This window comes from Anopheles bellator, chromosome 2 (genome assembly GCF_943735745.2).
Source record: "Anopheles bellator chromosome 2, idAnoBellAS_SP24_06.2, whole genome shotgun sequence".
Classification (NCBI taxonomy): domain Eukaryota; kingdom Metazoa; phylum Arthropoda; class Insecta; order Diptera; family Culicidae; genus Anopheles; species Anopheles bellator.
The window spans coordinates 70,440,081-70,455,529 of NC_071286.1; the positions used below are offsets into that span (position 1 = coordinate 70,440,081).

A 15,449-nucleotide genomic window follows, 5' to 3' on the forward strand; every position below is an offset into this window, starting at 1 on the left:
CTGCACCGTTCTAAGCTAGCAGATAAGTGATGAAAAACTGAGATCAAAAAAGGATTGTGAAATTGGATTGCTCGAGTTTATAACGATCAACCCTTCTATAAGAGAGGCATTATGAAGCTTGTTTTGAAAAGACAACAAATTTTCCAACAAAACGGTGCATATTTAACGCAAATCGGACCATCCGAACATCTTAAATACCGTTTTGAATGTCACCCAAAAATAATGGATTACTTTTTCCCTTGCCTTATATGTATGTCCGCCTGGCTTGGCAACCAGCTTGGCAGGGACGAGTGAGAATTTAGCACCACCACCAATATCCTGTTTACGTTGGTTGTTTACTATTGCAGACCGCACGCCTCTGATAGATGATCGAGTGCTAAGCGCACCAACACCCTGAGGGTTGATTCAGGCCACCGACAATCACCGACCGACGTTGGTTCAAGAGGAGAGAGATAATGAAAACAAATTCCGTAGCACTATTTTAATGACACCAAAACCACCCAATACAAGCGACAGCACAGGGACCCACCGCCGGGGACCCGAAATCGATTTCAGGTTCCGGCTTGCGCGAATTTTCCACTTTCCTTTATCTTGTCACAACGGCAACAGTACACCGCGGTTCGCGGTGTTGCGCCACCCCGACATGAGCAACTTTTAATTGAATCGAGCGAGAAGAACTCCGGGGGGCCTCGCAGAAGATTGTTTGGTTAAGCGTTAGGTGGAATAAATTTTCGCTCCGTTCTGGGGGTGGTCGGTACGGGGACGGACGGAACCAAAGGTACGGGCCAGTAATTAAATTAAATTCAAAGTATTTGTTTCCAGTTACCTTTCTTCCGGTTCCGATTTCACGTTGTAAGACAATCGCCGAAACAACACCAACAACAAACGACCAATAAATATAAGCGAAGCAGTTGCTTCAGCAAAACGACTGGCAAGTGAAGTAATACGATGCATTATTTGATGTTCTACTTTAAACATTTCCTCACGTGCAGTGGACAGGTTTCTGACGAGTTTCCACGGTACTAACTGGTTTCTGTCACGGACCGAGCCAGACGGCTTGGGAAACAATGCCAGCGCCTCTAGGGACAAGCCGCACATCCTTTGGCGGAGCGATGCACTTGTTAACTTCGTTGGCCAACTGCCAAAAAGTCGGTCCTGCGATGGTACTTTCCTGGTTCTGGACGTCGCCTTTCGATCGCGCTAGCTTCGAGGTTCCGTTGCGCTACCGGATCCATCCAGCCGGATGTTTGAGATGGATTTTTGTCCAATCTTTCACCGTCCGTCGTCCATCACTTTGCACGGGAATGCTTTGTGCAGAATAAATTTAAAAAGGAAAGTCTAAATCGGTTTGGAGAACCACGTGATAACGGGTCCACCCTTGGTTCCGGGTCGCATTTTGAGATGAAAGATCACGAAACAAGATCCAGGAAAGGCAGGAATCGTGATGAAAAGAAATTTGCATGATGGAAAAATTCAATTTTCAATCATTTCGGCTGAGGAAATGCATTCGCCAAAAGAGGATGCCGGCCGCAGAGAAAGCGAAGATGGAGAAACATTCCGGAACCGGGTGGAAGAATGTTTCAGCACAAATTGCGCGAAACCGGCAGAAAGCCGACGTCAGAGACTAAGCTGAATACGGCCGAGTCCACGTAGAACGTCATATTCAGAACGGCAGAGCAATACTCTGGCCGGTTCCGGTGAAGACGGCGCCGTACCGCCAGGACGGGTGTCCTATGCTATTTACATTCTCATTACTTTATGTACACACGAGCGGCTTGCGTTCCGTTCCGTGCAGAATGTGGCGACTGGTACCGGGACGTAACGGTGGAACCATCATCATTAGTCGCCCACTGCAAATGGAGTGCCGACTCGGAGTGGGTTTTTATTTTATCTCTCCACGATTCGATGCCGATTGCGACGCCGATAGCGACGCCGATTGCGGTTGTTTAAATTGAACTAATCGAACCGTGGGCCGGCTCCTGATGTGAGTCACAATGGTGCTTTCCTCCATTTCCTCAGAATGGCGGTTTCTTTTCCTGGCGGCACTAAGAACATGATTCACTACCACAACGGAGCGGCCACCATTCGCGATGCGTGTTTGCTGAGTGTTTGCCACTTTCGCGGATACCCACGTTTGCAGTATTTATGACGCCACGTTCTGCCCACTCGGGAACTCGGGTTCGTTAGCGCCAAGGACCGTTTACGGGTTTAATCGCCTAGCGTGAAAAAAATCACAGACCCAACGCTCCAACGCGGAGATCAATTCTATTAACCGAGGTTTTACATTTATCCGAAATTTTCATCCCTCGGGCCCGGCCTGCAAATAAATCCCTAACGGCCCTAACAAAATTGATTGTCTGTTTCTTTTGCCCTTCGAATCAAAATGGCTCGATACATATTCATGACTTCTTTTCGCGCGCCTCGGCTCGCGGGCCGGATCCTTTCTCGGGAGGAAATGAAAGCAATCCTACGCCACGAACGGGGCGCTCTAGCTTGCGCCTCGATGCCCTTGATTATTCAATTGGGGAAACGATCTCATCAACTTGTCATATAAATCACCTCCACTTTCAGGTGGCGCAATGCTTTATTAACCACGAAAGCGCAGCGTTCGGATAACGGCTTTTGAACGGCGAGGCTAATGGTTAAATGGAATCCGAAATCCAGCTTTAAGAAGTGGGTCCTTCCGGGACTGGGAATCGGTATCTGCGTGAACTTTTGCACCCCCCCCGCCACGTGAATACTGTTGAATTACGACCGAGTTGGGTCCGGGATTGGGGCGACATATCTGGAGCACTATCTGGGGGTCCTACCGGGGAACGCATTGTTGGGGCCTTTTGGGACCCGTTACCCGCTTTCAGCGGGACCGTTACGACCCGCAAATTTCTTATGGTCACGCGATCATTCCCAGGCCGTTCCCGGTACACGTTTCAAGGTGTCTCGCGGGGACCGGTCCAGCCGCGAGCGATAAGAGAACGATTACCCTTCGAAACTCCATCGGTCTCCGTGGCAGCAGTTGTGGAAATGCTAATGGCCGACCCCCCTTCCGCGCGGCTCGGTATAGATGTCAAGGGAAAGGTTCTATTTTTAGGGGCCCAGATGCCGATGGTGGGGCACTAGGACAAAGTTCAACTTCTTTCAACTCCGCGCGAGGAAGTTCGAAGTGTAATGAACGGCTTATGGCCCATCATTTCTGTAACGCACGAAAATGTTGAGGTTTCCTGCGAGGCACAGACCAAGTGCGTTCGGTGCAAAGTTCTTGGCCCACAGCACAATGTTGCGAACTGTTACACAAGACAAACAGGGCTTCGCCGAGACTGTAGGATGATTAGTAGAGGTCATGGCACGCCAATCGGCGTCCCGGTGAATCACTGTTGCTGCCGGCTACTATCGCTTCTTAACAATGAAGACTTTCGGAAGCAGCTTAGGTCAAGAGTGGGCAAAGTTTTACAAAATCCTACAAAAGCTTCGATTACCCCGACCACACTGATAACGACGCCAAGCATCGATGGAATGGAGTCATTTGACTTGAATCATCACCCGGCATTGACCAGCGGAGCATCTACGGATTACTCACCGCGATGCCGAAGCCCCACACCGCATCGCACCGCACCATGCCGATTACGACGAGCGCAATCAGGTGATTAAAATCATAAATCTTGTTAGGAGTCAACATTGACTTTGATTGAGCGAGTTCGGACTCGGCAGCACCGCCCGGAACTGCTCGATGAAAGGCCGGACTTTAACGCACGGAACACGCGGAACGAAAAACGCATGGCGTACGCAGTCGTTTCATCACCCACTTCCCACCCACCGTTCTACTTAATACACTCTCCGTTCTCCGATATTATTTCCGATTATGTCGTCCAAGTTATGGCGCCCACGTGAGGGGCTTCCCTTTTGCGCTAGGCTCTTGACGAAGGTGTGTCTAACGGCGGCCGGCCGCATCGTAGCAGTGCACGACGGCAGAGAAAGACTATTTTTCGCGCCACGGACCGGAACCGGCGTTGACCATTTTGAACTCTGGCCCGGGGTGCAATCAAACCTCAATCAGGTGTGAAATGGACAGGCGACCATGACAGGACCCCGGGGGATACCATTCTTTATCTGGGCCCGGTGACATGGGCATGACTGTCCGTTATGAGTCCGCTTCATGCAAACTGGCCCTTTGTCCGCTGAAAGTTCCTTTTCCAGCGATGAAACGATGTACTTTCTTGTGTCGTGTTTACCTCGGCACAGGAAACCATGGTTCATTTATATTGCCTACTTTCAGGAGTATTGTAAGCGCCACGAACCCGGCGAGATGCAGATAGTCTAACTTTAGGGGTAATTTTTAATGGAAATGAGCCACCTCTTCCATGATACGTTTTCTTGGTTCTTAAAGTCGGCAGAAATAACAAACAGTTCATCTGGGGCTGTTGCATATCAAATATCAGAAGTAACCGTCTTCAAACTGGCTGTACTTTCCCGGAACACCCAATGCTAGAGGCTGTAAATCAGTCTCACCATCATCATCATCAGCAGCAGCAGCAGCATCTCATTTCGCGCAATTCCCCCAAAGCCCGTGCTGTGGCCGTTACCGGACACGTTTTGCAAAGGGGTTCCTCGTGACTTTTTAGCCCTCCATTTTTCGCCAACGAGCGCGGCCAACGATTGTAAGCTGCACACGTTGGTTGGGCTGGCAGGGACGTGACCATAGAGTATGCAGCCTTCATTTTGCTCCGTTGGCAGTAGCATTCCGTTGAAAGCGATTGCGTTACATAACCTACAGCAACGTCGGAGAACGCAGCGTACCGGTGCCGTAGCGCAAGCAATCCGAGACATCGGGCTCCCACCGGCTCCGGAAGCGCGGAATTTCTTTGGTGTGGCTGCGCAGCGAGCCGGATTAACCCCGCGGGCTGGGTGCTCCCGGTGTAATCTTGGCTCGGGGTGAGCGCATCCCAACCTGCTTCGTTTCAAATTAAAAAGCAATCCATTTGCCATAAATTTTCAAAGCCATTCGAAAAGCCATTCACCAACAACGGGGAAAGGGAAACCGGAAACGAGATTGGATGGTGTAGGATCCAAGTCTCCACTCGACGGTGGCCTTTCGCCGGGACAGCGTAGTTTCCGATGCCGTGGGAAACTAAAATATAATAAACTGCGAATGACGCCCAGGACCAGATTCGCATTGAAAGTCGATTCGCAGATGCGCTCCAGAATATGTAAGGCACGTAGCGTCTCACTGTCTGCCCGGTTGCTGTTGCACTCTGGGAGGACAAATGAGGACCCTGGTTGGTTCAGTTTATTATACTCACGACAGTTTAGAAAACATTCGTATCTTTATTGTAATCAGTTTGTGTTCGGACCCAAGCGCATCGGTAGAAATCTCGTCCGACAGGACGAACTGGCCATTTCCAACTCAAAGTCAGCAAACTAACGCACCAGCGTCGGGACGGTTACGCGTGTTTGAAAACTTCATTCATTATGCTTATTATCGGCGCCTGTCGATGCGCTTCGCATGAAGCAAACAACTTCCAACCACTAACCGATGGTTTGAATGGGTTTGCCGAGCGAGTAGAGTTAATTTCTTTCATCAACTAACGCTTTACCGGGAGAAACGGGTTGTCGTAAAAATCCTTATCCTTTTCGCGCTTCGCCTCGGCCTTCTCGGCCGATCATCGCTCTCCGGGGAACGACTCGGTTCGCTCACCGTTACGTCGCGCAAACATGGCAGGGAAATCTGCGGGAAATCGGCTCTCCGTTGGCCTCGGCTTCGGTCCCATTCGGGTTGGGAAAATTCGGAAAGAAAAACCCGAAGCGAAACGCGAACGCTGCCGTCTGGTCAACTCATTTGGGAGGCCCCAACGTCAGTCAACATCGGTCGCTCGCTAACCACGGAACGGACTCCTGTTTCCTGCCTTTCTTCCCTTCTCACTGTCGCTCTGTGACGCTCCGAATAATCTGGGCATACCTAGAACCTGATCTTGTTTCCCTAATCTTTCTCCCTCCGTGAAACTGAAACGGCTTCCGCTGAGTGATCGCTTGTCACGATCACTTCGTAAGTGCGGTGTTGTGAAACGGCAAGCCACATAAACGAAAACGATCGCGTGGCGGGGCCAATTGCTAGTTGATCGTAATTCGCCAGGCTTAATGCGTCTGGTTTGCAACGATCTGTGACACATAAAGTCAATTCCCTGTGGTGTGTATAGTGAGGGCAGTGTGGAGCAACTGGCCAACCAAGGAATACCACCTCAAACGAAAAAGGAATTACGTGTGCCGAGTGCTCCGCCGGTGAAACAGGACAACCGACCTCAGGAAGTCGCTTGACGTCGCGACCGGAAACACCCCAGCGAAATCGTGTCCAGACGCCATGCACTCGCTCGGTTCGATTTTAATGCAAATTTGCGTGATCGCCGCATCGATACAAAGCGGTTAGTTCGGTGGGCTCAGTACGAATAACTAATTAAACTGCACGGCGTTTGTCCAGCGACTGGTGGCTCCCGATTGGCGGAGGACAGCGTTTGAGTGTTGTTAGCCTGTTTTTATTTGCAGATGCAAAAGTTTACCAAAGTTCGCTAAAGGCTTCTAATTGTTGTGAATAAGGCTCGCGAAGCCATTGTGAAGAAATTTGAGAACGCTTTTTTTGAAAACCAAGCATTGTTTGTATTATTTGTCATAATAAAAAATCATAGCGAAACCATCCAAATAGCCACAGTCCCCATAATTTTATTATAATTTTAATATTTTATTCATTTTTTAACATCAACGCACCGATCTCTAGCCATAACAACGCATAGTGCATCGTCGCAAAAGATCGTCAACATCATGTCGATCTGTCGTGCCTTCCATTTGCAGCATGAGTCACTCGAGCGGACAAACGCCACATTCGAAAGTGAGATCATTAGCAGAACCGTACCAGGGTTTTTGATTCATTTTCTTCCCGGCCGTGTTGAAGAGATGATATTTTTGGCCTCACCCACAACGGAGTGGTTTTGTTGCATTAAAAAACGGAAACAAAACATTCCGCATTTTTTTTCTGTGTGCTGCCCCTAAATATTGGCGGGCGCCAAAGGAACACCTTAAATCAGCAAACTTCACCTGTCGCAATGCGTTTTGGCCAACGTTAGGTCGTTACGGTCCAGTTTTCTACGGCTCAGGGTTTTGGGTAGAGATGCCACTCGCTGTCGCTCGAACTAATAAATGCCTTAGTCATACGTAATGAACCCTCTCATTATGCCACAAATGGAGTGATCTTTGACATGGCAATATTTGTGCTCCCTAAGGATTGCTCCGGCAGATTGGTTTCGATAACTACTATCGGTGCTTTCCCGGCACGTCAGGTTCGGGGTGCCTCATTTTACGGGCGTACCTTGTACGTGCCTTCATTCGATTCGCTTGGATTAGTTTTGCGCGCACTTGCGGGAACGTTCCGTCCAATCCGAACGGCCAACCACCGGAGACCGTTTCCATGAAATCATCCCTATCGATTGCCGAGCGACGTCACGGAACGTCGACCAGAAAGATGATAAAATCTCTGGACCTCTTTCGATACCTTTCGTGATCTTCGTCCATTGGGGAAAGAACGGTCTCGGGTAGGCCGCCGGGTGCCGTAGAAAAGTGCAACGACGAAGGCTGGTCTCTATCTTGCGCGAGATGATTTCATCCGGGACCATTACGGTTGATGAAGAACGTTACCGTTCCGTGCCACCCATTCCGACTGTCCCTTAATTGCAGCTGCAGCTGCTTGGGTCCCTTGTCCCGCAAGAGTGACCGATGAGACGGAAACGTGCTAATTTGTATTTATGTGTGCCCCGGTTTTGTTGCAAGAGTTGAAAAACACCATGCGCCTCCATTTGAATGGGCGACTGTTGATGAATGAGGCTTTACGCCCGAGGCATGTTTCGGTTCATACTAAATGCAGTCGAAGCCGATGGAGTCATTGTGTGAAATTTTTGACGAATAAACTGTTAATGAACATGATAATGCTTTTTGTCAAAGCTCGAACTGGGGCGGAATGAATTTATTATAGTACCTCAATCGTAGTCTACCAATGAACGGTCGCAAACAATAACAACACACTCTATTGCTTTTGCTTCCGTCACCCGATGATTGGCCGGCCATCCAACCAACCCTACTGCCGCTGGTCAGGGCTGAGCATCAAATGTTACAACTGCGACTCGACCAGCAATGAAGAATGCATGGACCTGAAAAGCAATTCCGCCATCACCGCTGAGGTAAGCTTCTTGGGGTTCTCTCCTGTTCTGCGTGTCTGTTGTGCACTTCAATATTAAATATCAATTAAGCCGCAACACCGGCGAGACGTGGCGAACGATTCACCATTAAGAGACCTCGCCTTTCGGATAGTATCGACGGGTGCCGATCCTTGATACTAGCCTCCGCCACATAGCATCACACAAACAACCTGCTGGTCGGGTCCTTCGCGATGAATGCCGCAACACAGGGTGGCCATATTTATTATTCCCTGGCCGCCCTGAGTGACACGCCCTTGTTACTGTGACCTTAGTTGCACCGGCGGCGGGCCACAAAAACCACACTCGGGTGTCCTTCAACTTTCAATCGAAGCCAGAGCCTCGGAATACGCGGCTCAACACAGAACCCCAGCGAGGGCTGATAAATGGCGGTTGGGTCGAGCCACGTTGACGATGTGGTTCCGCCGGCCTATCGGTCGTCGGATTTTTTTAACCTCATTATAACGGCATTAGATTTGCACAGTAGAGTTGCACACTTTCTGTTTGCGAGTTACGGCCAGTGGCTGATATTTTTAGCTCCCCCGGGGGCAGGTTGAAGAGCGCATATACTAACGGTACCTTCCATTCCCTTCGTCCTAAGATCTGTACACCGAGCAAAATGGCTTCGACCACCGGGAACTGGCTGGCGGACCTGACGCGTATCGAGTACTTTGGCGGAGCGGAAATCACCGTGCCCATGGTGTGCCAGAAGATTGTCGCCACGAACGGTAAGCCCGCTGGCCGGCCATCCCTGGGCGGGGGTACGTGATTGATCGGTTCCCCTTCTTCGTTCCTACAGAAAACGGTGACATGATGACGTTCCGTGGCTGCCAGCTGGACGGCGGCAAGACGGACCCGTGCCAGATCGCGTACGGCAAGGCGAAACAGCAGCGCGGAATCAACATCGAGTTCTGTTCCACCTGCAAGGAAGACGGCTGCAATGCGGCCCCCCGTACGGGGGGACGTGTCCCGCTGGGACTCCTCCTGCTCGGCAGCTTGATGGCCCTCGCTGGCTCACTGGCTGCTTCCCGCAAGCAGCAGCTCCTGTAAAAGCCGCTCCCAGCGTAGAGTCGAAGACGGGTCGATCGCGATCGCGATCGCAATGCAAACAACCTCCTGTACATACGATTTATTGGACAAAATAAATCAACTTGCAACGATGCACACGTGGAATCTGCAAACCGCATTTCAGCTCCGTAGCCTCCGATACTAATAATAATCAAACATTTCACTATGAAGCGGCACAAAACACATGCCATCCCATGTCTTAATGTAGCAAACAATGGAAGGGTAGGTGCGCCTGAGTCACGGCGTCACAGGGCGGCGGGCGAGCTTAAGTACGTTAAGTGACCCACGATAAGCGGGACATGATTCACTTTTATCTTCTAACCCAATGGGGCAAACAACAACAACCGACCGGCCGGGTTGATAGGTCACACCCGGCGCATGATGAAATAGCACAATAAGGTACCAGTAGCAGAAACTTCAGCAGAAAAGCACTTGCCAGAAAGTGGCGAAAGTCACCCGACGCCAGTTAGCTAACCGTTTAGGCATCGGAACCGGCTGAGAATTAATTCGTATGAAAATTGATAAAAAGAAATCAAATTCACGCATATGCCTTCATTCGATCGTAAACAACTTGTTGGGAAGCATAAGTTAAGGCTAAGACGGAACTACAATCGCCCCTCGGGCGAACGAAGGAATGACGCGCTGAGCATCACTTCGATCGGAGAGGATCATGAGGAGGATCTTCTTAGCACGTAGCACGGTTGCCGATCGCATCTACTAATTCGAGAAAAAACGTAGGCAAATAGTTACCACAATCGTACGGCTTAGCCTCCATTTTGGGAAAGATATCCCTTGCCAAATGATCACGTTGGCAAAAAGCACCGAGGTAGCCAGTAGCAGAGACATTAGGAACACCATACCGCACCGATACCGCACTAGCGACACAATCTCAATTATGCTTGTCAATTCCTGTTTTATACAACTCATCCATACGATACCACTCTAAACACACCAGTCGCGTTTAGACGGCAATTATGAAACCGAACGTAGCGAATGTTTCAACATTCCAAACTCAACACTCAACACGAAACAATGGAATAAAACAAAGACTATTGCCGCTTATCCCCGAGTATCGACCGCGTATTTTAGTTGAACGATTTTAATTACTTGTGGTAAGTGCCCTTTCATTCCTATCATTACGATCATATATTTAATCATATATTTTCATTTTTAACCAAGTGAACGTGAAAAGAAGACCTGGATAAATATTGTTCGAATCAGCCACACTTGGGTGTGACCTCAATATCGCCATTGGAGCAAGTATTCGGACGGCCAGCTTTGTGTCACTCACAGGCGCAGACAATCAACATGATTAAATGATCACTCGTATGACCTTTCGGAATCGATTAACACGTATTGCTGTCATATCCTGTCGGACTTTTTAAGGCACAATTATTATCTAACGTTCGTTAAAAGTTGTTTGCCTTCCTTCCTGGGTTCCCGGTTCCCGGTGACTCATTGGGCCCGATTTTGTGACCATGACCACTCCGCTTAACATGTCGCTTACCCCGGAGGGGGGCAATGTAATGAGCTAATGATAACGAGCCACCGTTTGGCTGGCAAATTGTTTGTACTCCGCCGGCACTGGTTACAGCAACCCGATTAACATATGCTTATCCTTGAACTACTAACACCCTTTTTGGGGCCTCTGTCACTCAGCCGTTCAGCGATTTCGGTGTCCTGCGATCATGGGATCCCGTTTGATATGCTATTGCTTCTTCGGATAGCCGCCCCGTGGTCGATGTTTTCTAGTTCTCCGTCGGGCATAGAATGATGCACACAGGCAGTGGCATCGAGAAAGTGATTCACTCGCCGAATCGACTTCCGGAGGGTAATTAAATATCAATCGATTCCATTACTTGCGCTCTAACCCGAAGCTAACGGTGTTAATTTTCCACACACCCGCAAACACCGTTTAACGTTATTGAGGGGCGTAAGGGGTAAGTTTACGCATTAGATGGCCGGGCGCGAGGTTCGGTGCGTTCTCGATTACGATTACGGAGCCGATAAGACGAGCCCCGGGACGGGGCAGGCTAGGTGCGTGGAAAATTAAGCCATCAGCTACCGTGGTCGGGCGGGTCACGGTTTTCGGGTTCCATATAAAAGCCACACCGCAAGCGGAGGAACGACTTCAGTAGCGTACCATCTTTCGGTCGGTTCCGTTCCCCGAGGCGATTGGCCAGAATCACTTGTACCGCCTGTGGCCACGTGTGCCACGGTTCGTAGGGTGAATTATCAGTGTCAGTGTTGCTGAAAGAAATCGAAGCCCGGAAAGCTCCAAAATGAACGCGAAATCGGTCACTTCATGTCTGCTGCTGCTGGTGGTGACTTTGCTAACAAACGAAGGTAGGGGAACCGGTTGTGTAGTTGTGTGATTCGTGGCCAACGATCGATGCTGCCCGCCAAGTGGATCGCTTAAAGGATATCTTTCTGTCGCACGCAGCTCACGGGCAGCTCCAATGCTACGTCTGTGAAAACTGTCCCGACCCGTTCGATAGTTCCGCCCATTCGCGACAGCGCTGTCCACCGGATGCGGCCATCACGACGACGCTAGCCCCCGGACAGGAAACGACAACCATTATCCTGACCCCGCCACCACTGCCCGGAGTGGAAACGACGACGACGATCACGCCACCGACGCCACCGATCATCACCACTCCGCCGCTGGTCGGTCGCCGTAGACGACAGGTGGACAGCAACGCGGACTCGTACCGGTGCTACCGGATCGAGCACCGTAAGTAGCGGAACCGGACCACAATCGTACGGCAATCATTGTAACCCTCTCCCCAACAGTTGGCATCGTGCGCCGGGGCTGTGCCGCGTTCATTAACAACGCGCAAGACACGTGTCAGTCGGTTAACGGTGGTGTCATTCCGACCGACTGCCACGTGTGCGATTGGGACGGATGCAACGGAAGTGCGGCCGGTCTGCGGGTATCGGTGGTGGCGGTGCTACTGGCGGCACTACTCACCACGCTGCTGCGGGACTAGAGACAGCGTCCGCCAAACTACTCACGTCGACCATCGTCATGGAGTGCTTGCAGTACCTCCGACCTCCGACGAGGTTGGCCGCATGTTATCCATCCCCCCCCTTTTAATTTAGGTTTTTGTGTGCTCCACAAAACACGTAACGTATCGGAAAATGTGGATAAGACTTAATGTAGGCCTATTTAATGTAGTAGATAAATACAGCCATCCGCCTGGTCGGCCGTCTGAAAGTGCAATAATGTTCAACGATTAAATAAAACCTATTCTAAACTTCTCAACGCGTCGTTTCGTAATCATCATTTACATGGATGGGCCCACGGCGGAAGTACTCGATGACGAATGGTGTGGCTGCATAATTACGCGTTACGCTGGCACAGTTTGGTAAGTGGCCCGAACTATGATGGATGTCCATTCGGAACCGGTTGTGATAACGAGGGACACTGGCATAAACCTGGGTGCAAACAATCGAGGTTTGGATAAACTGGGGCGCGGCCACCCGATCTGCACGGCGGAAGTTGATGGATGGTGCGACACTGGCGTGGCGGCGATAGCGTTGCCGGGTTAAGGTGGCGACTAAAATCTGGTGTCAGTGGTTTTTTTCCCCTCGGATTTGTTACCATCATGCGTCACTGTGAAATGGATGATGGAAAGCGTCATAAACGGTGAGCCTCTCCCGCTATCTACTTCCGACCGATTTGTTTTCTTAATCGCACGATAAAACGCACGATATCATATCGTACACGAACGTAAACCCAGCGCGCGATAAAGTTTACATGTTTTTTGGCACATCCCTCACTTGTTATTCGAAAACCTATCCCATTTCTGGGGCCGCTTCAAAAGGACGCCTGGGTAGAACCATTAAAATAATCGAGTGCTTTGAATGTAAAGGACTTCGGTCGGTTCCCTGGTCAATGCGGACTAGTTGCACAACATGACGGAACAATCTGATCTGCGCTGTACGCGGCTCTTTGATGAAACATGTAGAAAGATTATCGCTTATCGCCAGTGATAGGCAAGCTGATAATGAGCTGATATTAATCCGGTTAATCCGTTGGCGGTTTTTAGTTGTCATCGTGTTAACGGGTGCGATAAAGAGACACTTTTCGGTTGTCAGTCGATCGATCGATCATACTGAACATGCTCGTTTTCGTTTATTGAGTAACAATTAATTTTAAATCAATTATCACCGAGCAAACCAAGAATCGTGGAACATCCGAGTGAGGGAGACACTCCCGATTCTGTTCGATTGGCGGTTTATTCCGAGGCAGATAAACGGTAAGGCGTGGTCAGCGGAAAGGCGGGCCCTTTCACTCTAACCTGAGCCCGGTCGGCTACCTGATATCGTCATGATACCCTGTTACTTTGGCTGGATTCGAAAGACGATTTTGGTTCGGTTCGATTTTGTTCGATGCTTGCTGATCGATTTTCGTGGCCGCTTGCTATCCCAATCATGAACCCCTGGTACTATCGCTCGGCGAAATGGAACCGGGTAAAACTCGTGCGAATCGGATCTCGATCTGCTTACGATGATGGCTTGCGAAGACTTTAATGCAACGCAGGACAGAAACTTTTCTCCCGCACATTTCAGCAGCCCACATAAACCATCGATCGGTTCATTTCTTTCGAATGAAGGCTTGTGACCACAATTACTAAACTCAGAAAGGTTATTGTATCACATTTTCTATATATTTTATTGCTAACAGTCAACAAAGAAGCTTCATATCTACATATCTACATTGTTTTATTGAGCCGCCAAGGGCTTCATTTGGTTACCTTATTCATTGCACAGCGAATAGCTACAAACTCGGCAACTGAACACTCCATCTTCGACGACCGGGCCCAACTCTAGCCGGCAAACGTCCATGGCGTGTCCTTCAATTTCCGCACAACCGCGTCGGTGAATAAGGTCGATCGTTTCGTCTTGTGCTGCAATAAAAGCTGGTTTATTGCAAGGAAGGCAATGGCGATGGCGTGATGAGTGCGCGTACCTATACTTTGGACAGTCACACAAACGAACCGTTTCTGAGTAATCTTACGAGCGTTCTTTCCGAACGGATATACGGGCGGTGGCGTTAGCAGCGGATCTCCCCCGCCACCACCCACTAGCGGAGGTGGTGTTAGCAGTGGATCCCCTCCGCCACCCACCAGCGGAGGTGGTGTTAACAAAGTCGATGTGGTAAGCATTGGCGTCGTGACTATGTTGGCACGAAAGCCACTCAGATCGATCGATTCACTTTCCGCCCCACACTGCACGATCACCGGTTGCTGTTTGGTGCAATCGTCACACGCGAAGCATCGGATGTTGTCGGCACTCACTGAAGAGGTTGTGTTGCTTTATTAAAACGAACCGGAACCGTTTCTCTCAATACCTACCGCCAACTAAACACACCGTCACAAGGGTCACGATTGTCGCTCCGCTTAAGCTCATGTTCCGCTCACGTTTAAGGCACTCTTGCCGCACCGAAAAATATCAACCTTCGTTTTGTTCGTCTGATAATGGGCCGCCGTTCCTTTTATTCGTTGTGCGTTCTTCCGGCAACCGAATTGAACCAGATGAAGCCCTCGATTCCACCAATCAGCGCAGTGATCGACGAGCCAGTGGTCCACGGTATCTTATCGGTGCCGGATGGGTACTGATACCGGGGTTACATGCAAATTGCATCTCGTTTCGGCACTCGTTTTAAATTTGCCTATACGCTCTTATCAGTGGGACATGAACCGTGACGTGAAACGGTTCAACATCACATCAGATGGAACACTATCTAAGGGAGAAGATGATTTTGGCTTATAATTGTTGTTGATCGGTTCTTCTGTATCGCTGACCGGCAGTCTGGGGTGTTCGATGAATCAAAGATTGTCCGGTAAAGGAATTCAACTGTAACGGTATCAGTGCGATGATAATTTCGAATACCTTTAGGCCCACCGGGGCGGTATGATAATCAGCATCATTTCACTGTGTCACGCACCCAATGTGACACTCATGACGCAGTAACGACCGCGCAGCTATCAATGATCAATCACACATCTACAGATAGTGCAAGCATCCGGATTCATTGCGAAAATATCTGGATCTGTCGTAAATTTCTCTGTGATACACTGTTATGAATCAGCAGATTGTTTGCAGGGCTTACATAAACACGCAAAAAAGGAAACCTAAAGCAAACGC

The 15,449-nt window shown here is 49.7% G+C and overlaps 3 protein-coding genes across 3 annotated transcripts; 2 read left to right on the forward strand and 1 right to left on the reverse strand.

Moving 5' to 3' along the window:
* The first annotated feature begins 5,945 nt into the window (after positions 1–5,945).
* LOC131210367 (uncharacterized) lies at positions 5,946–10,305 on the forward strand. The gene is made up of 4 exons (XM_058203603.1): positions 5,946–6,410; positions 8,128–8,213; positions 8,830–8,956; positions 9,028–10,305. Exons 1-4 carry the CDS (start codon positions 6,350–6,352, stop codon positions 9,276–9,278), a joined length of 525 nt encoding a protein of 174 aa, XP_058059586.1. The 5' UTR covers positions 5,946–6,349; the 3' UTR covers positions 9,279–10,305.
* Positions 10,306–11,578: 1,273 nt separating this feature from the next.
* On the forward strand, positions 11,579–12,286 carry LOC131207955 (uncharacterized). Its single transcript, XM_058200591.1, has 3 exons — positions 11,579–11,642; positions 11,740–12,030; positions 12,090–12,286. The coding sequence occupies exons 1-3, from the start codon at positions 11,579–11,581 to the stop codon at positions 12,284–12,286; spliced, it is 552 nt and encodes a 183-aa protein (XP_058056574.1).
* Positions 12,287–14,057: 1,771 nt separating this feature from the next.
* Positions 14,058–14,711, reverse strand: LOC131207956 (uncharacterized). Its single transcript, XM_058200592.1, has 3 exons — positions 14,657–14,711; positions 14,320–14,598; positions 14,058–14,209 (listed from the first exon to the last, which is right to left on the reverse strand). Exons 1-3 carry the CDS (start codon positions 14,709–14,711, stop codon positions 14,058–14,060), a joined length of 486 nt encoding a protein of 161 aa, XP_058056575.1.
* Positions 14,712–15,449: the final 738 nt, after the last annotated feature.